The following is a 26,978-nucleotide window of genomic DNA, read 5'->3' as shown; positions in this document are numbered from 1 at the left end:
GTTTTCTTCCTCCTGGACCCCCACCTCCTATAACTCCACCAGTATCCATTCCTCCTCCTCACACTCCACCAATAAGCATCCCAAACTGTAAGCATGTTTTTCCTTTGTGTTCACTTGTCCTCTTGGAGCTGGGAGTAGGAGGGAGAATGGACCAGTAATAGGATCTGTAGTATGGCAAAAGAATGTTGACCGGGGAGATAATTAATTATTCAGCTTCACATGTTGATGTAATTATATTCCTTAGCTACTATCGCTGGTATAAATGAAGACACTACAAAAGACTTATCTATTGGAAATCCCATTCCAACAGTGGTGTCTGGGGCTAGAGGAAATGCCGAGTCTGGTGACAGTGTGAAAATGTATGGCTCTGCTGTGCCACCTGCTGCACCCACGAATCTGCCCACCCCTCCTGTAACCCAGCCTGTTTCACTTCTTGGTAAGTTAACTTTTTTATCATTACTTTTCTTTCCCCTGCCCAAGTTTGTTTTTTTAATAAACAGTGCTAATGTTGGTAAAATATTCTCTGAGGCTAATATTTTTCTTTGAAGATTTTCTTCTTAAATATATGCACTTGGTTTTTACCAAGAATACCCTCCCTCAAGAGACCGCCTCAAAAATCAAATCATGTTTATTTGTCTTGAATTAAAGTTTGGATTTGCACATTTTAATTTGGTATAGAAAAGTGATGAAGCTAATCTCTGTAAAAAAGGAACTGGTACAAAGTTCATGATTGACATAACCCCAGACATCCCAGCTTAATAAGAGATAGCATTTCTTTGACAACATAGATTTTTTTTCCTGTCTGGATTAATTTTTATAATATTTAAATTCCCTGGACTTTGGTAGCTTTCTCTCTGGGTTAGTAAAGAAATCATCTTTGATACATTGCAATAAAATGGCTTTGTTACCTGAGTGACAGTTGCACCACCTAAGGTGTGCGTTTCCACTGACCCCTCAGTTTTCTCCTGCAAGAGTTCATCTGTTGTATTCTTTACCTGCAACTTTACTACTGCGATCAAGGGAAGCATGATTTAGATTGTTTACATCTTTAAGAGGCCTTACCCTTATTTGCTTGAATTCTAAATGAATATGTCATATACTTGTTATAGTGACCAACCTTTCAATAATAAATTGTTGTATTTGAAGTGGAATTGCCAAGTGTAATTAGCACTTGATTCTCCTAATGAATAGTTAATTCGTCCTTAGTATTTAAATGTTCTAGTCCTGTGTGCCCATTGTATTTTTCGGAGGTATATGTGTGTGTGTGCAAATGTTTGCTTTCATAATCTTTGATTTTTTTGGAAAGAGCACATTGGTTACCTTTGCGATACAGAACTGTGGGACATTGGTTTGTGATGTAGGACTTTTACTTTTCACCTACAGCATTCGGCACTGTTGGAAATTTTCACTTTGTTCCATGTACGACATTTATAATAAAAATCAATTTGTTTTTAAATGGCATGCTGTCTTCTGCCCGCTCCAAGACTGAGTTTAGGCTAATAATAAATTTGATTTTTATTTCCTTTAGTATGTGGACTGGGTAATGGTAAAAGGATTTAGGGTTAAAATTTTTCGCAGGTAATGTAGCAGTAGTCTCAATGATGGAAAATGGTTTGTTTAATGAGGAAGTTGCTCAAGAGGTCTATGCCATAATGGAAATCATAGTAGAAGGAAAATTGGAGTAGGATCCAGGAAACCTGAACATCTTTGGAGATCAGTTTTGTTATGCTCCCCCCCCCCCCATATTTGTAGAAAGATGGTTATACAAGAATCATAGAATCTAAGTTGGGTAGAATTTTCTGATCCACCCCTTTCCTCCACCCAACACCCACCCTTGATAATGAATTCTCTTTGAAATAAAATTTCCTGGTCTAGTGTCCTTAGATACTAGGCCACCTGAGACTGTTAACAAAATTGCATGCTTTGGGCTTTTTTTTCTGAGCTTAGTTAGCTCATTGAGTGAGTGAAGAGATTTCATCATCACCAGGAGTCTAATAACCACTACTTTCAAACAACTTTGAAGAATAAATAAACTGCCTCTGATTTAACATTTAAGTCTTGGAGACTCTGCCCTTTATGTCTTACCACGAGTGAAATATATATAAAGTCTCAGCCAACATGTGAAACAAAACAAATCAAAAGTTGATAAGCTTAAAAAATCAGCTTAGTAATAAGCTGAGCGCTGCTAGAAAAATAATTAAATTTTTGACATTTATCATTACCCAACATACCTGTTTGGATGTCCGGCTCCTCCCATCCCCCAGAATGGACGCTCCATGAGAGAGGAACATCTGTTACGTGAGTAAGTGGATAGGTGGATGGTTCTCAGTGTAGGGCTGTTTTACTTCTACCTCTGGTGATGATCTTGGTCTGTAACTTTTTAAACAAAATTTAGAAACTGAAGAATGTTCCAAATATGGAATGGTTAGAATATGACATAACATAAAAATGAAACTGTTTTATTAAAGTAAACACTTTTAGCTAAAATGCAGTAGTTTAGTTCCAATCATGAGAAAGAAGCTTTCCCTGTTCCTTCAGTTGGAAATCTTGAAAAGAATATCCCATGAATTTTGACTTTTTATTGAAATGAGACTTTTTAAATGTGTATCCAGATGAAGAATATTTATCCAAAGGATTAATGACAATTCCATCATACTGATCAAGGAATATAGTAATCACAGGCAGTGTTGCAGCACTGCAGAACTAGTAATCAGGGCTGGGCATTGTTGACGTTAACCAAGTCATGGAAAATTAGAACTAAGATGCTTTCAAGTTTTGTCTTGGTGCTCTAATGTTTTCTCTTATGATAATAAAAAAGCAGTGTTATACTATGCCAGAAAACTTTAAGCCTAGAAGGTGACACTAAACTTCAGTTTTTCAACTGTGTTTCCCGGAAAAGAAATAAAAATGCCACTCCGGGGTGTTGTGATGATTCAGTGAGCTAACATATATAAAACAACTAACATGGGGCCTGCCACAGGGTAAGCGCTCAGTTAATGGTGGGTGCAATATTACAGGTAAGGAATATCCTAGGTGATATTTAGAATACCTAGAGAAGAATATACTTTGAAACTTTGAAATATTACTTTATCTCTGATTTATTTTAAACTGTTCTAATTATTGGCAGACAAAGGGTGCAGTCTTTTCAGGAAAGTATGTGTCTTGGCATAGTCACCTCAGATATTTTCATGGCTTATTAGACCAGATCATAAATCCACACATATTAAAGTTCCATCAGTTGGCTTGCTGAGAAAATGTGTGTTAGTCATAGTGGCATTTCATTTAAATAGCACACTCTAATATCTGTGTTATTCCCATTAATGATACTCAAATCATTTTCTTACAGTGGAAGGTAAATGTATCCTTGAGACTTAACTGAGTGTTTGGATCTTAATTTCTGAAATGTGGCAATATTTTTAAAGTAGAGGGGCCAAAGTTTCAACAGATCTTCGAAAGTTCTGTAGTGAGTCCTGGTTATGAAGGAGGCAGTGGGGTGCTTTAAGATTGGTTTGGCTTAAATAATTTTCTCTTAGTTTGGGAGGGATGAGTATGTATTTCTGGAGCTGAGCTGAGGGTAGCCCACAGTACCAAGTTTGTAGAGACTTAAGCCTCTGGTCTTTCATAGATTTTTATTGTTTTAGTAACTGATAATCTGAAAACATGAAATTATTTGATGCACAGCAGTGATTCATTATCACTTGATTTTAAAGGAATCTGTTCTTAGTACCTCACACTCCAAGATAGCTAGTTAGAGCATTGGTGGTTTCATAAAAGCTAGAGGACACAGTTACAGTTGTTGATCATTTAGGAGAAAAGGAATATTAAAGATGATAGCAATTCAGTGCATTCTCTTTACTGTATAAGTGTATGTGTTTACTTTTCCAAACTTTTTGTATAACATGTATTTATTAATATGTACAGCATATTTTTTTTAAAGTTCATTGTAAATGTGAAATTTGGGTTATTTTGGTGTTCCAAACAATAAAAAAATACACAAAAAAGTTTGTTTGTGTTACATATCTCTATTGTGTTACCAGCATATCCAGGATATCTTTTCAAGGAAAAATTAAGCTAAGTTGGACTCATTCCTCTTGTGGAAAATTAAAGTCTCTTCTCTTGCCAGATACATTTATTCATTATAATTATTAAAATACAGACATTTTATCACACTGCTGTAAGGTGGTGGTGAAATTTATAAATAAGAATTGGCTATGTGTAAGATTGCTTCTTACTGATAATTTTTGTTACCAAAGATTTAAAGTAAAAGTCATGAATTGGTGGCCTCCAGGCTGAATTGCTAGAGAGTGGGATGTACTTCATGCTTGATTTCCACACATCGTTGCCTGGCCTCAGTAGGCATTTGAGTTGATGTTCCAAAATTGAGACACTTCAGGAATTATGTAGACAGAATTGGCTTTTGAATTAAACAGGTGTGTTTGCTTTTATGCAGTAGCTATGATCCTTAAGACTTCCATGAAGGTGAATAATTTCACCATCAAATTCTGTAATTACAGTTGACTCTTGAACAGTGTGGAGATTAGGGGCTCTGACTCCCACACAGTCCAAAATCCACATGTAACTTTGTAATTGGCCCTTCATACCCGCAGTTCCACACCTGCAAGTTACCCAGCTGTGGACTGTGTAGGACATATTTACTGGACACAGTCTGTATATGAGTAGATGATGGAGTTCAAACCCATGTTATTTAGGAGTCAGCAGTACTTTAAAATTGGTAACTGAGTTGTGGTGATTTCACCTAAGCTTTGGATTTTTCTGCCTAGAATTTTGATACATTTATAATTAGCAATTTTTAACATTTTAAATTAGAACATTAGAGCACCAAAATACTGGTATAAATAGCACTCAAAAGAAACGTGAAGAAACTTTTAAAATATTTTTTCTTGTTGTGAACTTTGCTATAATATTGGTTATATTAAATTATAAGCCAGAAGGATCTACCAAGGTGTTTGTTTACCCTATAAAAGTGTTCTTCAAAGCTTTTAAGATATTTGAGTTGATAACTCGAAATACTGCATTATATTATTCCACTAGAGTTAGGTAGTTAGAAAAAGTTCCCAATTACTCATCACAGTGCCTGCAACTTAGTATATAACATTGTTCAGTGAATGACTAATAGTGATTAATCCACAAAAAATATTTACCTTGGATATGAATTTATGCATGAATACACTATTTTCTCAGAAGGTAAAGCACTTCAAACAAAACATGGGGAAGGTCTCGCACAGAAACTTGAAAGCTGCTTATCACATTGTCTGCATCTCCTCCTGCACTTCCTAGACTGCAGAACTCCAGCCTAAAGAGTCTATTTTAAGTTTAAAGCCCTCTCACATATTTTTGGGCTTGAGGAAGGTGGGAGGGGCAGACACTCTGGGCTCTAGATTAATTGTGATAGACAAAGATAATGCTGTGAAGAATTTCAGGTAAGATTTTTTTCCAGCTAACATTGGAAATAAAATACCCTGTGGATAATCTCATTATGTGATGGGTTAACTGTATATCCCAAACATCTTGACTTTTTAATAGTACAACTCTTAACTCAAAGTCACAACTGTTACACTTTGCCAGTTATAGTAAAATAGCAATTCATATACAAACTGAAATTCTTAAAGACAACCATAAATAACCGTAGGGAAATTGATCAAACCTTATTGTACGTTATTTTGCAAAACACCAAGGAGTCATTTCAAAGAGATAATAATAGTCTCTTATTTTTCATTTGAAATTATGGTTTTATGTATTAGATTTTATCAAAACACAATGTACTCTATGCTCAAAATAGATACACATCTTATATATTATTGAAAATTTAAATTTCTCTTATTTATTGCTAACATTCTAAGAATGATTTTTTGGTATAATTATAATGTAATCTAAATATGCCTTTTCTCTTTCTTTGAAAACTAGCTCCTCATTTTTCCAAACTCCCCAGCTCCCAACACAGTGCCTACTATAAGAGTCGCCTGAGAATCTGTTCAAAATAATTAAGCTCTAAATATTATTAATCGGTGAATCTAGGCAAAGGAAATACATGTATGGATTGTACTGTTATTTCAATTTTCTGAAGGTCTGGAGTAAAAACAACAAACATTTTTATGATTAAAATATATGTTTTTTATATAATGTACACATACGAATCTCAGGGTATTGGTAGGAGAGACGACAGTGGTTGATAAATCTTTTTCCTTATGTGAACAAATTTTGTGTTAGGTTCATGCAAGAATGCCACAGAAATTCATTCTGTTGGAATCAAGTAAGGTGGAACTGCGACTAGGAACAGAAAAGAAGGTTGTGAGAGAACACTGCTGCTTTGCTTAAAATAAATTTCAGATCTTCATAGGTTTACAGTGGACTCACTGCCCTGGGGAGAGACCTGGACCTTGTAGGCAGCCACTGCTCTTGCCCCATGAGAGGTATCTTTTGATGAGTTGGTCGTCACTTATGGTGCCATCATTTATTCATTCATACATTCAACATGTATTTACTCAATACCTACTGTGTGCCAGGCACCCTTTTGGGTACTAAAGATACCCGAATGACAAGATACGAGCTGTTTTCCTGGGGCTTACATTCTAGTGGGGGCTTAGATCGTAAGCCAATAATTTTGCATGGAGATGCTCCAATGAAGAGAGTAAAGCAGAGACTGGGATCGGAGGAATGTTGCATGATATGTGCTATTATAAATGGGTTGGCCAGGGAGGGCAGCTAAGGAGATAATACGGAGATAAAAGAGGAAAGAGCCATGTAAATGCAGAGGGAAAACATTTCAGGAGGAATAACAGAAGGGAAGCTTGGACTGAGAACAAACTTGGCTTGTTGGAGGGACTCCAGTGGGCTGTTAGGGCTGGAGCAGGGGTGATCAAAGGGAAGAGCAGCAAGTGATGAGTTCAGAGCTGGTTGTTGGGCTGGTCATGAGTCCAGCAGGAGTTGGTGTAAGACTTGAGCAAAGTGTTGTAATCTGGTTCACATTTCTTAAAGGATTACATATGGGTATTCTGTAGAAACCAAACTATAGGAGTTGGTAAGAGTAGAAAGAGGAGACCAGTATGGATGCCATTGGAATAGATGAGGTTAGAGAGCTAGCAGTGTGCACTGGGATGGTATAGTGAAAGTAGTAGGCAGTCGGATTCGGAATGTATTTTAAAGATAGAGCCTCAGAATGGCCTTATTACTTAAATATGGGAGGGAAAGGAGTCAAGAATGATTAAGTATTTGACCTGAGCAATTGGTAGAGTGTAACTGCCACTCCTGAGATGGGCAGATCTCAAAGAAGAGCAGGCTTAGGAGAAGGATGTTGAGTTAAAATGTTGGATGTTTTAATATTCAGGGGCAACTAAATATTCAGGTCAACTAAACAACTGGTAAATAAAGTCTAAAGATGTAAATTCTGGTATCATCAGCCAATATAGATACTATTTACAGCCACCAGAGCCTGTAAGATTACCTAAGGAAGAAATAAATGTAGGGAAGTAGTGAGAGGGATGAGCCCAGGAACACTTCAGAATTTAGCAGTTGAGAATCTGATATGGAGAACTAAGACATGTTGGGAACTCTTCTAAGTGTTATTTAAGCCTTACAGTCCTTTGAAGTTGACACAGTTACTCCCATTTTGTGGATGGGAAGTCTGAAGCATCAAGAGGTGAAGTAACTTGCCCAAGCTCACAGCACCAAGTGGCAGAGTCTAGAATTCAACACCTACACTTTTAACCACTATCCTGTATTGTTCCATCCAGCAAAGTATACTGACAGGGCACAGCCAGTGGGCAAGGAAGCAAAAATCCTTTAAGCCCAGGAAAGAGAGTTCCTAGGAATGAGGGAGAGATCAACTATCAGATGCCTTTGTTGGGGCAAAGAAGATTGCTGAGACTTGCCAACTGGATTATAGGAATATGAAGGCTTCTGGGTGACCTTGAGAAATGTGGTTTCATTGGCGTGATAAGTTCAAAAGCCTATATAAGTAAATGCAGGATCAGGAGATAATGAGAGGAAGAAATGGATAGTGATTTTGGACATCTCTTTGAGGAGGTGTGCTATACAGGTAACCAGTAAAATGGTGATAGCTGAAGGGAGATGCAAGGTGAAGGAGGGGGTTTTTGTTCATTTTTATTTCTAAAAGACTGACAAAGACTAGAAATTTTTATTGGAAAGCCCAGTAGAGGGGTAATTTCTGATGTAAGAAAGGAGATACTTGCTAGGTTGATAGCCTTATGAAGGTGAGAGGGCACGTACTTAGGATTTGAATAAGAGGCTTCTTCAGCCTTTGGAACACAGTTCACAGACAGGCGGAGTGACACAGATACAGGTGCGGGTAAATTGGTAGATTTGGTGGTAGGCAGGTGGATAAAGTCTTTATAAATGCCTTTTTAAAATGATAAACCAACTAGGATAAGTAAAATCTGGTATTTCTGTATAATGGAATATTCACTGGTAATACAAAGAAATGAAAGACTTACACCAGCTACAACATGGATGGGCCTTGAGAAGATATGCTGAGTGAAAGAAGCCTGTCACAAAGGATCACACATTGTATGGTTCCACTTATATTAAATGTCCAGAATAGGCAAGTCCATAGAGATGAAAAAAATAGAATATGTGGTTGCCTGGGGATTGAGGTGGAGTTAGAGGGAAATGGAGAATGATGGTTAATGGATACAGGGTTTCCTTTTGAGGTTGTGGAAATGTTCTAATATTTACTGTGATGGTTGCCCAACTCTGGATATATTAAAAACCATTGAATTTTACCCTTTACGTGGATGAATTACAGGCTCTGAATTTTATCTCTGAAGCTGTACACAGCAAACCAGCCAAGAGTAGTGGAATTAAGGAGAAACAGGAACAAATGAAACACATTATCTAGAAACATGAGAATGTGAATCAACTAGGAAAATTAGAATTGCTCGCCAGATTTAAGGGAGCACTTGTATTTGTAGTTATAAATTTTAAATAAGACCAGTCAGCATGTTGGGGGTGGTGCGCAGCCGTGTTCATGTGCAGATCAGGTAGAAGAGTTGCATTTAAAACCAACGATGAGGTTTTTCCGGGCAACATGGTGAGGGAGAACCATGGACTCCAAGGCAGGTAAGGAGGAAAGTAAAGATGTGAAGGGCATTGGGGACATGATCCTAGTGGGAATGACAGTTGCTCTGGGAAGGGGGTTAGAGTCGGGTATTTGAAAAACAGAACTCGGCAGTGATAAAGTTATTTGTAATGAAAGGTCCAGGACTTCGTAGAGGCAGTGGCTGTGATAGGATGGAAGCCGAGAGCATGGTGCAGAATAGGTAGAATGAGCACCTTGCCTTTTCTACTAACTTGCCTTTTCAGATATTCCTTCTGCTCGTCCTCCTCCTCCCTTCCTTTCCTTTTTCACATAGCAAATCCTTGCTTTTTTTGAAAGATCCAAATTAAATCCTCCATGAAAGTGTCCAACTAATGTGCTCAGTTGATCACTCCTATAGTGTTTAATTCAAGCCTTTGTAACTTTCTGTATGTCTCTCTAACTACGCAACTGTGGCCATCCTTGGCGGGAAGTGCCCTATTCATTTATGTACATTTGTATCCCTTATTTATAAATATCTTCTAGATTTCAAGGTCCACACTGGTCTCAAGCCATATCAACCTACTCATCCCTGGCCACCCCTTTAGCCTTTTAACATACTTGTTCTTTTTCCCCCATAATTACCAACATCTTTGCTAGAGATAGCAATGGCACCTCCCCTTTAATCTTGACTTAAATTTTTAAATTGTGAAACTGTCAGGTGTTTTTTTTTGGCTTATTGTAAGAAATAACTAGTTAAATGCCTGTGTATTTCTTATACTTCTCTAATTTGAATGCAGACATTTGAGACTGTCACTTTTTTCATCTGCCCTAAAATCCTACTGTATTAGAAAATTTGGAAATTTCTGTCTAGAGTGATATTTCCCTAGGTCTGAACTCTTCCCTTTTTTGTTTTGCCCATATTCTGGATAAGTTAACACCATGACTCTTCTGTGCTCTACCTATATGCATTTAATCAGTTTCTTCAGCGCATTTCCACTGGATGTTGCCCAGGCCCCTCCAACTCTCAGTATTACCATGTAAAATTTATCATGTCTTCAAAAATTGCATCTCTTCCTAAATTTCTGCATTGCGTTGATGTCTCCATCCACTTGTTCATTCAAAGCAGAGAGCTATGTTCCTTCTCTTAAATTCTCAGTTCTGCCTGCTAATGGTCTTAAATCTGCTTCTCAGCTCCAGTACCTCTTTAGTTCAGTCTTTTTCCTGGATTCTTAGATTAAGAGCCTAGCTGCTCTCCAGCTTCCTCCCCCTTGCTTTCCTGTATACAGCTTGCTAGAGGGATCTTTCAAAATGAACATGGGGTCATCCTTGCTAAAAATTCCTCCATAGTTTTCCCATCACTCTAAAATCAGGGTCCAAGTTCCTTGTCATGGCATACAAGATTGAATTGCCCCAGCCTACCTGTTCAGCCTCACAAAACTCAACTTTTTTCTTTTAATTGATAGCTGTTTTTATTTATACAGATTTCTTTCTAGCTGCTTCAGTAATAAACCTCATCTTCTCTCCTTGATTTTCCTCAAATGTTCTATGGCAAGTCTTAAAACAGCACACTTTACTGCTTCACCTTCCTGTTGATAAGCCTTTCAGAAGCTGCTGTTCTCTTGACCAGTAATAACCTTTCTTACTCGTATTGACCTTGTATGTTTTCCCCTTCGAGACCCAATTCAGACATCCCCTGGGATTCCCACTCAGATTCACATACACCAGCTTTATCAGTTCCACCCTTGTCAGCATACTATAGTATGTGCCATCTCCTACAGCAGTTGACATTTGTCTGTTTCTACGAGGCGCTCTCCTGTTTGAAGGGAAGGACTAAATTTTTTTAATCTTTAATCCCTAGCACATTAAATGAGTTAATGTAAACCTCAGATGTTCAACACATGTATGAGTGAATTTTTTTGAGTTTGTAACTCGTGAGTGATACTGCATGTCATACTTCCAAATAAAATGAATAACTGCTTTGAATGCCATTTAGACATGGGTAACCCACTATATATTCTGTCGGCATGTGCATAGTGTCAGCTTTCCTAATAAAAATAAAAGTTAATTTCAGCTACTATGCCTACCAAGAGCTTGTGCCGCCTGATGTATTTTTAAATATAACTTCTATTATAAAAGCTGTACTTTTTTATTTGAATGCAAAACAACAGATAAGCAAAAACAGTCCATAATTTCACCACTTCTGTGGTCTGAAGGCCAACATTTGGAACAATGGGAATATTCTAACAGGGAAATCTATAAACTTTGATGGTCTATGAAGTGTTAGAAGGAAATGGACTTATCTATGAAAAGGGGAAGGGATTTGAGTATATAGTATTTTAAGCAAATCCCAAATACAAATATCCACTTTTATGGACTAGATGAATTAGGCACTAGTTTTTCTAGGCGGTTTAAACATAAAAGTTAACCCTGTCAAATCAATCTGTATACACCTTCAAATGCATATGATAAAGGACTTAGAGATGTGTTCCTAGAGACAGGGTTATATTTTATAAAGAATCATTGCCCATTTGATCTCTTCTGTACAAGGTTGAGGTTGGCCTTGCTTCTTTTGGCAGCTGTCAGATGGGTAGTTGAGGAAGCCAGTCATCATGGAGAAATTAGGAATAGGACCTTCCCATCATTCTGTAAATCAGTGTTTCCTGTTAAAGACTCATCTGAACCTAAAACTTTTGTTATAAGAAGATGCTTTGAACCTCTTCCCCGTTTTTCTAGTGTTATTTTAAAACTTGCTTTTGGCCCTTTGATCCTATAGTTGGGTACTGGAATGTGCTACAGTAACTTTTTAATAGTAAACATTGATCGTTTTAGTCCTTGAACAAAAGCTGGTAGGGGGCATTATAGCTCATGGGTAGAGTGTGTGCTTAAATTAACGTGCATGAGGTCCTGGGTTCAATCCCCAGTACTGCCATTAAAATAAATAAATAAACCTAATCCCCCCCCCAAAATGTTTTTTAGAAAGCTAGTGGGAAAGTAGAGTTTGACTTTTTAAAGTATTTCCATATATACCTCTATTAAAAGAGGTTGTCCCTGGGTACATACTTTTTTGCTGCCTGTTTTGAGTTGAAGTCCACAAATACTGGGACTGCACGATGCATTTAGAAAGTGGGAGAAAGGTGGGGAGGGTGTAGTATAGCTCAGTGGTAGAGTGCCGTGCTAACCACGCACAAGGTCCTGGGTTCAGTCCCCAGTGCCTCCATTAAAATGAATGAATGAACAAACCAACCTAATTACCTCCCCTCCCCACCCCCCCAAAAAAAGTTTTTTAAAAAAAGTGGGAGAAAGGACCTATCTTGGGTGCCTTGTTGTCCTGCTGTATGGTATACGCTCAGATGTTCACTAAATGATATGAAGAATGTTTGTCTGCTGTGGATTTCATGTCAGTCTGATATGGTATAGGTGGTGGTTCTATATATGTTCATTGGAATTTTCCTAAGGACAGTCTGAAGAATCTGTGGACGGGTGAGGTCTTTGCCTTATCCATCTATTTCATCATTTCACCTTTTCACCATGGTAATTAGTATTTCTAAACTTTGGGCCTGGCATATAGAAGCTCAGTGTATTCATATCTTTCCCAACTACCAGAGTGCTTGACTGTAAACTATGGTGGTTTTGGGGGGACCAGGAGAGGCTAGTAAGATCTTAACAGTCAGAAATGAAAAATGCTGTTTTTGCAAAGTGAAATATTTATCATCTGTCAGAATACATGTGTGAATAATAACAAGCACCCAACTGTGTGCCAAGCTCTAAGCTGACTTAGATGTTCATCTCATTTTATCTCAAAATGAGGCAGGTAAGTTGTCCGCATTTCTGAGGCATGTGTCCAAGGTCACCTCTGTGTTAAAACTTGTTTCACCAAACATAGTTCTCTTTAAGCATTTGAAAGAAGATACTCTGTTAAAGTAAATACCAAAGTGGTGAGTCTTCAGTGTTAAGAGAGTTATAGACTGATACACGTATATTTTCCAGTCTGCTCTGTTTAGTGCCTAAGTCTAGCAGAATAGTATTGGAGCACCTGTTTTGAGGAGTGCAAACTAAAGTAGAAATTCTTACCTGTCGTATTAGTATTAACTGTTTATACAAAAAATCTAGGAGCAAACAGGACTTGTTAAATGTTTGCTAAAGTGAGTAGGAGGAAGTGTCTTAAACCGAAACTTATGAGCAAACCCTCCTGTAAATGGGACATAAAACCAGTAAGTCATTGTCACTTTCAGTAGCACTAACTTTATCAGTTTTGCCACCTTTGGGCAAAAAGTGAATGGCTGAACACTCAGCATGGTTTAGCAGTCATTTCAGCCCAGCAGCATACATGTTATGCTGTGCTTTGGAAAGGGGCCTGTTTGTGCACGGGTCATTTGATAAGCATTAGTGTTTAAGTAATGCTTACTGCATAATAACTACGTGAAGCATTTTAGTGACAAAGAGCCCTCTCTCTTTACTGGATTTTCTGGGTCATTGGCCACATTTTCTTCTAGTAATAAATTAAGACTTGGAGTATAAAATTTTCCAAGAGTATACCTGAAATAACCTTCAATTGGTTCAGTTCGGTTCTTTATTTCATTAGGGCACAGCACGTGTTTCTTGAGTATTTTGAATGGTAAAACAGCTACTAATCAAGGCTATGAAAGGAGATTTTCACATACTCTTTCCAAAAATTGATATAATTTCCTTTTGCAGCTTATTTTGACTTCTACTTATATTAGGTACTAATGTTTTTATGTATGTTAGTAATAGATAGCTTTATCTAATTTAAGTGTGTAACATATCTTTAGAACTGCTTGCCATGGGTTGTTACTGGGCCCTCGCATTGAGTTTCTCCCAGGTAGACTGGCAAACAATACAAAGTTTGAAGATTTTGGTCTGAATTTCATTTTACTTCAAGCTCCACAGGAAATAGTTGAAAGTAGTGTGACGTCTTCTATGTTATTTACATTTTAATTTTTATTGCCTCTCAGGTACTCAAGGAGTTGCACCTGGTCCTGTAATTGGGCTCCAAGCCCCATCCACTGGTCTTCTTGGTGCCCGACCTGGCCTAATCCCACTCCAGCGCCCGCCAGGAATGCCTCCACCCCATTTACAGCGATTTCCTCTGATGCCACCTCGTCCCATGCCACCTCACATGATGCATAGAGGTCCGCCACCAGGCCCAGGGGGCTTTGGAATGCCTCCGCCTCACGGAATGAAAGGCCCCTTTCCACCCCATGGCCCCTTTGTTCGGCCTGGTGGAATGCCGGGGCTCGGGGCCCCAGGACCAGGCCCAGGCGCTCCTGAAGACAGAGACGGAAGGCAGCCGCAGCAGCCACCACCAACTCAGCAGCCGCCACCGACTCAGCAGCCGCCACCGACTCAGCAGCCGCCACCGACTCAGCACCAGCCACAGCCGTTTAGAAACGATAACAGGCAGCAGTTCAATGCAGGTAGAGACCAAGAAAGGTTTGGAAGAAGATCTTTCGGAAGTAGGGTGGAGAATGACCGGGAACGGTATGGGAACCGTAATGATGATAGAGATAATTGTAATCGTGAAAGGAGAGAGTGGGGAAGAAGGAGCCCTGACCGGGACAGGCACCGAGACTTGGAAGAGAGGAATAGACGCTCTAGTGGGCACCGAGACAGAGAGAGAGATTCTAGAGATAGAGAGTCTCGTAGGGAGAAGGAAGAAAACCGAGGGAAGGAAAAGCCCGAGGTGGCAGACAGGGCCAGTGGGAACAAAGCCGCTGAACCTCCCCTTAGCCAAGTGGGAACCGTAGACACTGTTTCAGAACTTGGCAAGGGGGAGTCTGAGTCTGCAGTCGTAAGACCTTCTGAAGAGTTGCCTGCTGAGGCTACCTCATCCGTTGAACCTGACAAGGATTCCGGCTCAGCAGCAGAGGCTCCTCGTTAGAGACTGGAATTTGTCAAAATGTGACAGTGACGCTTCCGGAGTGTAGAGCTTGAGGTGTACAGATGCTGTATCATATTTGCTCCTGCTTATCAGCCCCGCAGTAGTTGGCGGGGAATTGTAAGCAATTTGATTGCTTCCCTTCTATTTAAAAATAGCCACAAAATAACAAAAAATACTGAAAATATGAATAAATATTACCCTTTTTGCTGTAACTTTTTAAAAGTTTTGACTTTAAAAAGTTTACAAATCGTAATTAGAAGTGCTATTTTTTTTTTTAATTTAAGACAAGGTAACGGTGAAAGCTCCTCAAAAACAATAGGGATGTTTTTAATAAACTCTATTTTCGTAACAAACTTTAATGTGTGTTATTCTTCCTACACTGCATTAAGGTGGAAAAGGATTGTTCACTATCAAAGTTTGAGCTGTTAATACTGTATTGGAGTCTAAATTAGACTTGTTTATTTGATGGAAATAGACGTCTTTATGTAGTTACTCTCAAACACTTTTCATTTGTAATATTTTTGATTTTTAGCATTTCAGTCATAAGGTAAAGGTTAGTGGTTTTAATGTTAACTGAAAAGCTTGTTTTGCAACTCAGTCAAGGTTTTCTTTTTTTGCCGTTGTCTTTGTGGTAAGTGTTGCCCTAATTACTCTGTAAAGAAAAATTTTGCTGGCGGAAAAATTGGATCCCGACGTTTCCCTACCTGTTGTACTATACATTATCTGATTGGGTATTACTTATTTAGAAGGCTGGGTGTTTTTTCTGCCATCCCGTTAACTTTTTCAAAAGGATGAAAGAAATCAAGGTTAACATTTGCAAAAGCTTTTTGTCTTATATCTGTTCAAGGGCTTGAATGCAACCTATTCTACAGCCTTGCCTGTTGCCTTTCCTTATCATTTTTTAAACTCCCTGCTGGGCATAGGTAAACTGAACCTTTTGCCACATATACTTTTATCTCTTCTGTAAAATTGTTGGGTTAACTAGGAAAAATAGTTGTAGGTATCCAAGAACTATTACATGAAGACATCCAAAGCCAAATCAAACCCATACCTGAAATAGTACAGAAAAGCAGTTACATAAAACCGCTTACCCAGTGCCAAGGAAAAGGCTGCCGTTACACAATCCAAATATTTATGTCCTTGTTGAAGGTTTTTTCTCACATTTCTTAACTGTCCTAGTTTCAGGGTGCTGAGCAATTAACTTTTTCTTTGCCCTCATCCCCAGGTGAAGCTGCTTTATTACTTTGGTTTTAGTTTTCTACAGCAAGATCTTTGTTTTGATGGGGAGAATGTATCTACAGCTATTTTTTTTTTTTGTCCTTGCTTTTGGAAAATAAGAGAATACGTCATTTCATATTTGCAGACTTGAGTTACAAAATTTTTCCTTAATTTTATGTTGGCCCACCAGGAAGTTTAAAAGTCCTAGCTGAAACTGCTTCTAGAAAGAGACATTTAATTAGTGTCCAGATTTCCAAGACTTGCAGCCCTGTATTGCCAATATAAAGTATTTACAGCACTCTATTTGCACGTGGCAAAACCCCAAACTACCAAGTGGTAGTAATTACACTTGAGGCTTTAAAGGACACAAGCAAGTCCTGTACTTGAGCCTTGTCCCATGTATGTAACAAACTACATTAGTGAAGGCCAGTAGTGATTGCTTTTAAACTCCCTGATGATGCGTTTAACAATTTATTGTGAGCAAATTATCACCAATTTAAAAACTTTGAAAACACTAGTCTTTTTCTAAATTAGCTTTCCCTACATTTGATAAAGCCCAAATGATGATACATTTGATAAAGCCCAATATACATTTGTGACCAGTCAAAATTACTTCTGGCTTCTCTATCAGAAATAATATTCTGCAATTTTTCAATTAATAAACTAGCTCACAGTCAAACCTGAGATTAACATTTAAAACCATTCTCTTACAGGTATATATTTACATTAACACGTTGATCACTGACTTGAGGATCAGGTGCCCTTGAGGAAATACAAATGTCACCCAAGTTTGGGTGACATGGCAATCAATGTGTTGAGAAAATAGACTGGAATTCACTACTTGGATATATAAATTCTTATATTTAAATAGAACACATTTCCTTGCTTCCACCTTACAATAGTATAATGCATTTAAGGAGGCTTATCTGAAAGCAGATTGTTCCAACCTCCACTTTTATTATAAACTAAATGTTCGCAGGTCTACAAAAATGGAACATGTGCCATTTTGGCAGGTAGGTAAATTAATCTTACTAGCTAACTGAGGCTCTAACCTGCTGTTCACAATTTCACCACAAGCTATCAAAGGGCTCTCTTAAACCGTAAGATCTACTTTTTAAAAACTTACATACTTTTTGAATCAAAATACCGAAGTGGCTTAAGCAGGAAAAGTAACTTCCCTAAAATTTAACAAAGGATAGCCTATTTGTCCAAGATTAAAGTTCAACTTAGTCTTAGCTAAATTTACCAGTTGCTAAAACTAAACATTTTGGTGACCTCAGTTAAAACACCTTAAAAACAGGGCTCCATGAAATAGTTAATACCTATCAACATAATAATCTGTTCCATTCAAGCTCTGAGTATCAGCTAATTTAGAATTTCAATTTAAATACTTTAACAGGCTCAAAATACAGTGTCAGAGAAAGTATCTGTTTATTGCAGGCTTAAGTGAGAACTGAAGACAGACAATTAAGTTTAATATCCACATGTGATTAAGTGTGGCAAAATACAGAGATCAATGAAACACATTTTAACTGAATATGACTTTTACAAAGATACAAATCTTCCAAATGATCACAAATCAGTTCTCATTACAGGAACGTAAAGCAATTTTTAAAAGTCACACAAATTACACATTTAAGGTTACAGTGTTTAACATTTCTCAAGTTAAATTTCTACAACTAGCAAGACAACAGATGAGTTACTAGGACTCAGACCACGTCCTAGGGAATGCTTATTGGGCGATCCCAATCACGCCGCAGGCCAGACGACTTCCAGCATTTCCCGTCTTTGTACTTTCTTCATTTCCACCTTTGCCCAAGTCATCTGGTTTTTCATGGACCTTTAAAAAATTTTAAGAACATTAACTTAGGGTTATCAAGCAATTACCATCTCTTCTTGCAATACCCAGAAGACTTTTAAGAAACAACATTATAAAGTGGCATGGTAAAATAATCCTACTAGCAGGAAAATATATTCATATTTAATCTAGTAGTAAAAAGTAGAAACTACTACTCAAAGGTTTTTCTTGATAATGCAAAGGCATGTGTTACCCCTAAACATAAACACTAGGTAAGCATTGCTGTCTCTAAATGAAGTACTAAAAGCACACAATTAGGTTAAAAGGCCGCCACATGCTGAATCCCCCATGGGAAACTTTAGTAAGCTCAGTTACAGTAGTCATTCTTTGAGTATAAATTGCTGTGGGGAAAAAAAGTGAACCAGAAAGAAACTTATCAAAATCGTGCCTAATGAACTACAGGTCCATAAATAAGAGGTAATCCTAAAAATGTCTCAAATATTCACACAATAATATTTAAATTTTTGCTCATCAAACACTGATAAATGATTTTTCTGCTTCATAACTATAGCTGAAGAAAATTCTAAGGATAAAGGATCAACTGAAAATAAGTGTCTACTGAATATTAACGGCCCTCTGGAGCAAGCCAAAGGGAGCCGAGACGGCGTGCTTTGTCTGAACCAGCTGCAGCTCCCTACATAGCTTGGGCAGCTGCTTCCCACGCGTGAAACAGGTGATGATAACCTGCAGACAGGAGTGAATACAGTGCTGAGGTCCACCCCAGGTTTTAGACTAAAAATGTTCCGGTTAACTGCAAGGGGAAAACCAAATGGCGAGAAAACAGCCATTTTAAAACTAGACGGGGCAGGGTACAGCTCAAGTGGCAGAGTGCGTGCTCAGCACGCGTGAGGTCCAGGGTTCAATCCCCAGTACCTCCATTAAATAAATAAACCTAATTCCCTCCCCCTCCCCCACACAAAAAAATACAAATAAGACTAGATAAAGACCAATTCTGTTTCTGTAACACAGATCTAATATCAGATATAATCTGCCTTATTACTGCATCTTCCTTATTTAGCACAACAGTGTTCTAACCAATCTAGATCATTAACTCATCTTTACTATAACCATCCAATAAAATAATTGCTTTTCCTAATCTGAACTAAAGGTACAATTTATGTGGATCCTTAGAAACCAGGATTAATAATCATGAAATCATGAAAGGATACATGACCATGTGTTAGAAGAAATTTTATGCATATCCTTACTATACAAAAACTTACCACCATTGTGCGGCCAATGATGGAATGGTCTCCTGAGAGTGAGATCACAGGATCTTCAATAGACACAATGGCCACACCATCTTTGCCAGCAGTCACATTGCCCAGGTCTCCAACATGCCTAACATTGAAAAAGCATTAGAGGAATTAGGACTGATTTACATTTAACTTCAGCTCATGAGCTAAATTAAAAACAGACTGAATCAGAAACGTTAACAGTGGGCTAAGAGGTGGATATAGTCTATGTACCAAACAGGACCCACTTTCCAGGCTGACAAAATTTTGTTTGAAAACATACAAGTTTAAAAACAAGTAACTAGATGTTCTAGATACAAGGCTCTTCAAACAAGGCTTCAAGTTTATAAAGCAAAGCTCTGGGAAGTCGTGGGATGGGGGTGCACTTCTAATTTCAGAGGTAAAGTACCAAAGGGTAAACCTTAAGTTATTGATGCCTGTTCAGTGTTGGCATGGCTAAGACAGCTATGCCCCCAGGCCTCTGACAGAAAAATAAATTAATCCTTGTCCTTATATTTAGTATTTTCCTGAAAGGCTCTCAGAAAACAAACACATACAAATGAAGTCTCAATGAATTTTCAGTATCAATTTTTTATCTACAAATCTTCCAATGTTTCACACGATGATGGTTTATTTTGCTAGTGGCTGACAATACTGTTACTCATGACATTTCCTGTATTAGTTCCCTTTGGCTCTTGTATTAGTTCTATGTTCAATAAATGCTACAAAACCAAATCGTTTCTAAGTGTCCCCATTTGTCAATTCCTTAGCCTAGGGAGTAAGGCATTCTAGCACCTGGGGGCAAAAGGTTACATGGGGGCAACAAGTTCAAGAGCAGAGGTGCAATTATCTTAGCATGCACTCTGCAAGTAGTATACCCATACTGACCCCCAAAAGTCATCCCTGTTAATTTCAAAAAGAGTTAAGGTCACTCACCTCTCTTGATCCTTTGGCCCACCATGTTTTTTGGACAGAGGATTAAAGTGAGGACCTGCACTGGTACAGCCTATTTACCAAGAAAAGTAGCTAAATTATGAATCAAAATTCCAAAATAAATTCTAGAAAGAAACTGATTATTGCTAAAACCTCAAATGGAAAAAGTACTGACCCACATTGTGACTTGTAGGCTAATAAAAACAGAAAGGAACACCTTAAAATGGGCAGGGAGTAGAGGCAATTTCTAACCACTGTGTGGTACTGGTAAAGTTAATAACCTTCTCTGGGCTTTGGTTTCTTCACTGCTTTGTAAAATAAGAAGGCCAAAAATTGACCTTCAATGGTGGTTCTACTATTAAAATCCCATGATGATGATTCTACTTCATAAGATGACAGCATACCCTAACTACAAAAAACTTATCTCCCTAGCAACATGCTACCAAGCAGCTCTCCCATTTGTGGCCTTTACTTGGGGGCATCCAGGATATAATATGGCACCTTACGCCCAAGGGCTGTTGCCTCACACAGCTCTAGGGGATGGCACTCAGGTTATATTCTGTAAAAATGGCACTCCTGTGCACCAGGGAACACCATTCACACAGAACACAACCACAACAATGCAGGTTCTTTTATGACATGGTTCTTCATCCAAAAGCTGATGGAAAGTTTCCCCTGTTTACAGCTTTTATCCATACTCCACTGCCCCCTCAAGCCCTCCCACCCCAGGGAGAAGGCATGCAGGTTACAGGGTGTGGCACACTTAAGTCAAAGCCACAGAGCAATCACCCCCCAAAGCAGAAGCAGTAAAACCAAGAAACCACTGGAGGAATTTTTATAATTGTTAAAATGGATCAAATCTGATCATTAAATCACTATAGGAACAAAATTATGGAACATTAAAAACAAGTTTTCCAGCAAAATGAATCAAGTTCTCATCATTAAAAGTCTAAACATTGTTTAGATTACTCAAATATGGCAAAAGGTCACTAAAAGCAATTTAACCCATAAGCTTTTAACTTGCTTCTAATCCTAAATTGAGAAAGTGAAACTCAGTCCAACAGTTTACAATCATCCTATCATCAGTTTGTATCTTACTTCCCCCCCCACTGAGGATCCCGAGTCGGAGGTGTGGAGCTATTCTTAACGGGAACGCAAATACACGCACCCTGTGCTCGCCACACCTGCCCTCGCCACACCTGCCCTCGGCCTGCAACTCACAAACGTGCAATCACTGATAATCAAACCATAATCAAGATAAAAAAAAATCAACTCCTTTCCCTTTCATTCCACACGTTAAGAGTCAAAAACCACTTCTGTGACTAATACATCCCTGAGGTAGTCACATAACTTGACTTTTGTTTTTTTCATGCTGAGTTTTTAATGCCTGGGGGTAACTCTACCCAGTTTCCCTCACTAGATTAAATCAGCGCAAGTCACCAGACCAGCACAACACCCACCTTGTGTGTTATCTCCAAACTGATGGACATGGAATCCATGATCGCCTTCGGCCAATCCTGAAATGGACCCCGATACCATGACTGGCCCATTTTCCTTTATTCAAAGAAAAGGGCGAGAAGTTTGAGAGAGCAAAGGCTTCTGAACAAAGAAAACAGCCGAATTATCTTTACCGTTCACAGGAAAATGGAAAACAACGAACATGGACTTGGGAGTTGAAAAATCTGTGTTCAAATTCCAGGCCCACCACTTTCTAGCACTGAACCTCCAGGAAGCTGCCTAACTATTCATTTAAGTACGTTCTTGTTTATTCTGTAAATAGTACAAACAGGTTGTACTTGCGCATGGTGAGTGTGTATGTACATATCAAATGTTTTAATCCAAATGTCAGCACATCATACTTCTTTTTTTAGCACCTTGCTTTCTTTATGCAGACACTCTTCCATACTAGCAAACATACAGATCTGCCTGGAAGGAAGGAAGGAAGGAAGGAAGGGAGAAAGAGAAAAGAAAAGAAGCACCCCGGGAGTGACCAACTTGTTACCCAAGGATCCCTGTTCTCCACTCTCCACAAGAGGAGTGTTTACCAGTTTCCAGCATAGAATATTTTTGATTCACAGCCAGAAAATACCCTACCCCACTGCTCCTGGAGGACTGATTCTAGTCTAACCAGAAGTACTGTTTTCTCTAGTCTTATTAGGCACTGAAACCTAGATAACCTTTCCACTCTAGGAACTGAAATAAAACATACACATCATCCCCACCATACAGTAATACGTGATGGTGTCTTTGCCTTTAAAAAGCCAGGACCAAAAATTACAGGAGGTGTTAACCTTGAAGATCTGACTTTTCACTGGCTGGATACCACTGCTCAAACAAAACAGCATGGTGACCACTGCCTTTTGTGTTTCTTTTTGAGAATAGATATTATTCTTCCAGGTACAACCTTTAATTTTGGAAAAACCCAAATGTGAATGTTATCCCCCCAAACACACCATGTTATCAAAAGCAGAGAGAGAAACATGACAGGTTCTGCCAACCCCCCATCTAACAGGTAATGCACAGAGCACACGGAAGTAGTCCGCCAGTAAGCTGCCCGGGTGCAAGCCCACAGGGGCCAAGCCACTATCTCAAATGAGTAGAACAGTTCAGGGAAGGAGGAGGAATGGAAACCGGTCCCGCACAGTTTTGCCCCGGACTACTGAAGCCTCAGTACAGGCAGATCACCAAGTTTTTCAAGAGAAGCTAGGAATTTGGACTTACGGGTGAAAGTTTCTGATTTGTAAAAATTGGAAACTAATCCAAAATGTTAAAACACCCAATAGGCCGAGAAATAGTTTATTGCTAATTTAATACATCTGCATTAAAGGAGGGTCTTTATCAGGTACAAACAGCACCATCAAAATGAATTTCAGAACATGAAAGAGGGAGCCACACACGCCACTCAGGGAAGGTGGAAAAACTAAGGGAACCTCAGTTATGAATGGATTCACAGCCTGGCTTCTGAATGTAATGCCAAGAGCTGTTTCTCAGCGTTTAGAGGGAAGGGATTCCTCAGAGGCTTCTAAGATTCTCTAGTGGGAGGAAGGAAGGTGGACAAAACAAAGTCTAGCAAATAAAAACAGCAAAATTTAGTCAAATGCCAAAGAGCCTTTTCCAGAAAATTTCAAAATCACTTAAAGGAAAAAATTAAGCTCAAATTAAGTTCTCCCTCATATAAATTTATAGTTGGGAAAGTTACCTAGATGACTTTTCCTGTCCTCTCACATTCTAATAAACCATTTTAGAGACTAAATCTCATACATACGTTGAACAGTCCCTCATGATTAACAAGCCATGCACAACATAAACAATCTTCCACTGGTCACCTAAGATTTGGGGAGACAATCTTAACACAAGCACCTCCCTTACAACACCTGTGTTTTGCAACATTACTGACGAGTGTTTCTTTAGTTTTATTTTACAAGGTTTGTTGGGACGCTTACCCTTTACCATCTCATTACCAGGCCTACTGGTAGAGAATTTTCAAAGCCACTTTACAAAGCATTTGGCTAAACAAATGCTCCAAGAGCAGAGTTAAGTAACAATTCCATGCAATGGAAATACTCCAGGTCTCCCAAAGTTGGAATCCCAAACCCCATCCACCATTCTCTACCAACAGGAATTCTCAATCCTCCATGCACTGTTAAAAACCACTTGGGAAACCTTAAATATAGCAAAGTGCAGAATGCACCCTAACAGACTCTGATGTAACTGGTCCAGAGCTGGGTCCTGGTAGGTGCATGTTAAAAAGCTCCCCAAATGAGTCTACTGTGCACTCGGAGTTAAAAATCACTCCTCTGGAAAATCCCCTCCAAGGCAGTCTGCTAGATCTCTGGCTTTTGGAGCTTTGATCAAGGCCATTTCCTTTACCCTTATAGCCTGACGATGACCTAGAGCAGGGGTCAGTAAACTTCTGTAAGGGGTCTCCGTCGCATACTCTTTTCCACATGTTTAAACATAAACATAGAAAAACATATAAAAACCACTCTTAGCTCAAGGGCTGTACAAACACCGCCCCCGGGACAGATCAGGCCCGCAGGCCGTAGTTTTCTGACCCCTGAATTAGCTCAAGCTGGAAAGGAAGCCCCAAAGGGATAACGGATGCTACAATTCCCAGGTCTCCCGACCGCACCCGCCACCCCCGGATCTCAAGGGCGGCCGGCGCCTCGGACTGCGCAACTCAGAATCTGCAGGATCTCAGGACCCAGAAAACGACCCCGCAAGAAAGGGCCACAGCCCTGGAGAACACCAGGGAGGCCTCCGCCCTAGGCCGCCGAAGGGGCCCCGGGAGGGGCATCCGGCCTTCCTCCCTCGCTTCCTCGCCTTTCTCTGGGGCCCGCGCTTGCTGGCACCCACGGGGTCGGCCGGGCGTTCCCTCCCTGCACCCTCGCCCAGGCCTCGCCACGCGCTGCCGCCGCCGCCGCCGCCAGGTTCGCCCGCCCGGTGACTCAGCACTTCGCGGCCGCGCGCGGGTGACGGCTCCGGCGAACCGCGCGACTGCAGGGCAGGCCGGCCGCACCGACCCGCCGACCCGCGCGCCGGGGGCGTGGCAAGGGCTGCCCGAGGCCCCGGCGGCCGGCCGCTCCAAGGCGCAGGTGCGCAGGCACAGCTCGCCGCCGGCCTCCCTCCCCTGCCCTTGCCTTCTGCTCGAAGTGGATGGTGCCCTGAACCTGGCCGTCGCCCTTCAGCACGCACACAGCCTTCAACGCCATGACTATCGGGGACGCGCGCCGCTCAGGGCTACGAGGACAACTCAGGCAACGGGAGACGCTGCAGAAGACGCCGACGCAAAAAGCTACCTCCGCCGCGCGAGACTTTTATAGGCCGGCCGCCGAGCCCCGCCCACCCTGGCCCGGAACCAATCACCGCCCTCGTGCTCAGCCCGCTCCCCACGGGGGCCCTCGGGACGCGAGTGGCCTGGAATGACCGGGGCGGGGCCACGGGGCCGCGTGGGGAGCCCAATGCTCCCCGTCGCCGGCTTTTTCCGCCCCGCGGCTGTAAAACGCCCAGGAACCTGGAACAGTGGAAAAACCAGCCTTTCTCCTCCAAAGGGTGTAACTCGTGGATTGCAGTACACGAAATTGGGAACATGAGGTATACATGGCACGCCTTGAAGATCTGAAGCCTATTTGTCTGGAAATGTCATTAGTTATAACTGACTTTGGTCATAATGTTGTCGCGTTTGTTATTTAGGGATGTATCAATCTGGTTCCGTTGGATAGTTCTGTTATTGTCTTGTGTTTTGGGTTTCTGTGAGCATGTAAAGTCGATACATCTCAATCCTTGGCCTCACCTTTTCTTCCCTGTAGTTTTCTTAGTCCTTGGCACATAGAGTGACTTGTTTGGTTACCCGAATTGTGTATTCTTTTCAAATATTTCCTGTTTGGCAAGGCCACAACCCTAAAAATACCAACAATGTCAACTGATTGATTTCTACATACCTCTGTGTTTTGTCTGACTCTGCCACAACAGATTACAAAAACATATGAAATGAGCAAACAGTACAAACTACTTTTGTGGGGTTTTATTTAAAAGTATAAACGTCTTTGCTTGTGTGCTCAGAAACCTTGAGAAAGATGTATAGGAGACTGCAGGTGGGTACCCTTGGGGAGTGCGAACTTTCACTAATGTTCTCTTAAAACTTTTTTTTTCTTTTTTGCGGTGAACATGCATTTGTCTGCAACAGTTTGGCTTAGAATGAGAATCCTCTTGCACCAGATACACATACTAGTGTTGGGGGAATAGTTTAGTAAGCTGAGGGCTCCAGAGGGGGCATTGAGGAGAGAAAAAAAATCCATCTTCCCTCCCCATGGTGCTGCCTGCATAACAAAGATGAGTGAACCGTTTTCGGAGCAGGCAAGGTTAACTTAACCTGGAAGCATGTCTTGGACTCACCCAGAGAGCTCATTAAACTGCAGGTTGCTGTGTTTCTGACTCACTGAGTCTGGAATGGGAACATGGAATTGGCATTCCAACTGTGTTCCCAGGTAGTGCTGATAATTCTGGTCTGGGATCACACTTCGAGGAACTCTGACTTGCAGGTGTTTTTCACGCTCAGTGAAGTATACAAGTTGGGGGCAAGAGCTGGACCCACTTGACTCAGAAGAGGAGATGGGGAAAGCGTCCTGAAAAGAAATGGGGAGTCAAGGAGACCCGGGCAGGGGCCAGTCAGGGACCTAAGGGAGAAGAGCTCGGGCTGCTGGGGATTTCTTTTGCCTTTGTTTTGTGGGATTGAAATCCTTCCCATCTCCCCTAGAACTCCAACAAAATCCACGTAATGCTCCGTAAGAAGGATTTTATTGTGAGGAGGATGTTGAAACACTGAGGCATAATTCAAGGCCAGAGTGAAACAAAGCAGAGTCTTGCTTCAGCCCCACATCTTGGCTTACAGTACTTATTTATTTAATTATACTCTTGGTCTCTAAGTCATCTTCTGTCAGAGGTACACAATCTACATTTTTCTTTATCATCCTCTAGAAAGTATATATTTGTAATTTTGCTTATTGTACTTACTAGCATTTTCCAGATAATTGGCATAGGCTAGGCAGTTGCATAAATGTGCCAATATCAGCCAAAGGGCCTTTGCCCAAGGCTGAAGTTTCTTTGGGTTCTTGGAAGTTGGAATCAGATTTCAGTTCACTTGCCAACAAAGCAGCCCACGAATACAAAAAGGGGCCCTGGGATCATGAGTCCCTCCTCTTTTGAGATAGGTAGACAAAGCCTGGGTCGGTGCCAGGGCTTGTGTTGCACAGGATTAGAGGACCCGTGAGGTTCATTCCT

General features: G+C 40.2%; 2 protein-coding genes across 3 annotated transcripts in view; one reads left to right on the top strand and one right to left on the bottom strand.

The window, feature by feature from the left end:
- The window catches only part of SCAF4 (SR-related CTD associated factor 4), a 52,959-nt gene extending 37,652 nt beyond the window's left edge, over positions 1-15,307 (top strand). Inside the window, exons 18-20 of one of the 2 annotated variants that reach the window (XM_031458753.2) lie at positions 1-87; positions 245-436; positions 14,029-15,307. In XM_031458753.2, coding sequence (XP_031314613.1) covers positions 1-87; positions 245-436; positions 14,029-14,954 — 1,205 coding nt within the window. In that variant the 3' untranslated portion in view covers positions 14,955-15,307. The remainder of the gene's footprint in view (positions 88-244; positions 437-14,028) is intronic. The other variant, XM_031458757.2, reaches the window with a different exon arrangement.
- A 2,279-nt stretch (positions 15,308-17,586) lies between these two features.
- SOD1 (superoxide dismutase 1) lies at positions 17,587-24,991 on the bottom strand. The gene is made up of 5 exons (XM_031458765.2): positions 24,839-24,991; positions 21,659-21,752; positions 20,202-20,271; positions 19,254-19,371; positions 17,587-18,012 (listed from the first exon to the last, which is right to left on the bottom strand). The coding sequence occupies exons 1-5, from the start codon at positions 24,908-24,910 to the stop codon at positions 17,905-17,907; spliced, it is 462 nt and encodes a 153-aa protein (XP_031314625.1). The 5' UTR covers positions 24,911-24,991; the 3' UTR covers positions 17,587-17,904.
- Between the last annotated feature and the right edge of the window lie 1,987 nt (positions 24,992-26,978).

The sequence above is a fragment of the Camelus dromedarius genome, chromosome 2 (genome assembly GCF_036321535.1).
Source record: "Camelus dromedarius isolate mCamDro1 chromosome 2, mCamDro1.pat, whole genome shotgun sequence".
In the NCBI taxonomy this organism is placed as follows: domain Eukaryota; kingdom Metazoa; phylum Chordata; class Mammalia; order Artiodactyla; family Camelidae; genus Camelus; species Camelus dromedarius.
The sequence above is the reverse complement of the archived record's forward strand: the minus strand, read 5'-3'. Positions and strand labels throughout refer to the sequence as shown.

Bases quoted from the DNA above. Each gene is read 5' to 3' on its own strand.
- SOD1 (XM_031458765.2), bottom strand. From the start codon at position 24,910: ATGGCGTTGAAGGCTGTGTGCGTGCTGAAGGGCGACGGCCAGGTTCAG. The intron at 20,272-21,658 runs GTGGGTGTTGTG...CTTGGTAAATAG, and splicing joins GTTTGGAGATAACACACAAG to GCTGTACCAGTGCAGGTCCT. The intron at 19,372-20,201 runs GTGAGTGACCTT...TTTCAATGTTAG, and splicing joins GGGCCAAAGGATCAAGAGAG to GCATGTTGGAGACCTGGGCA.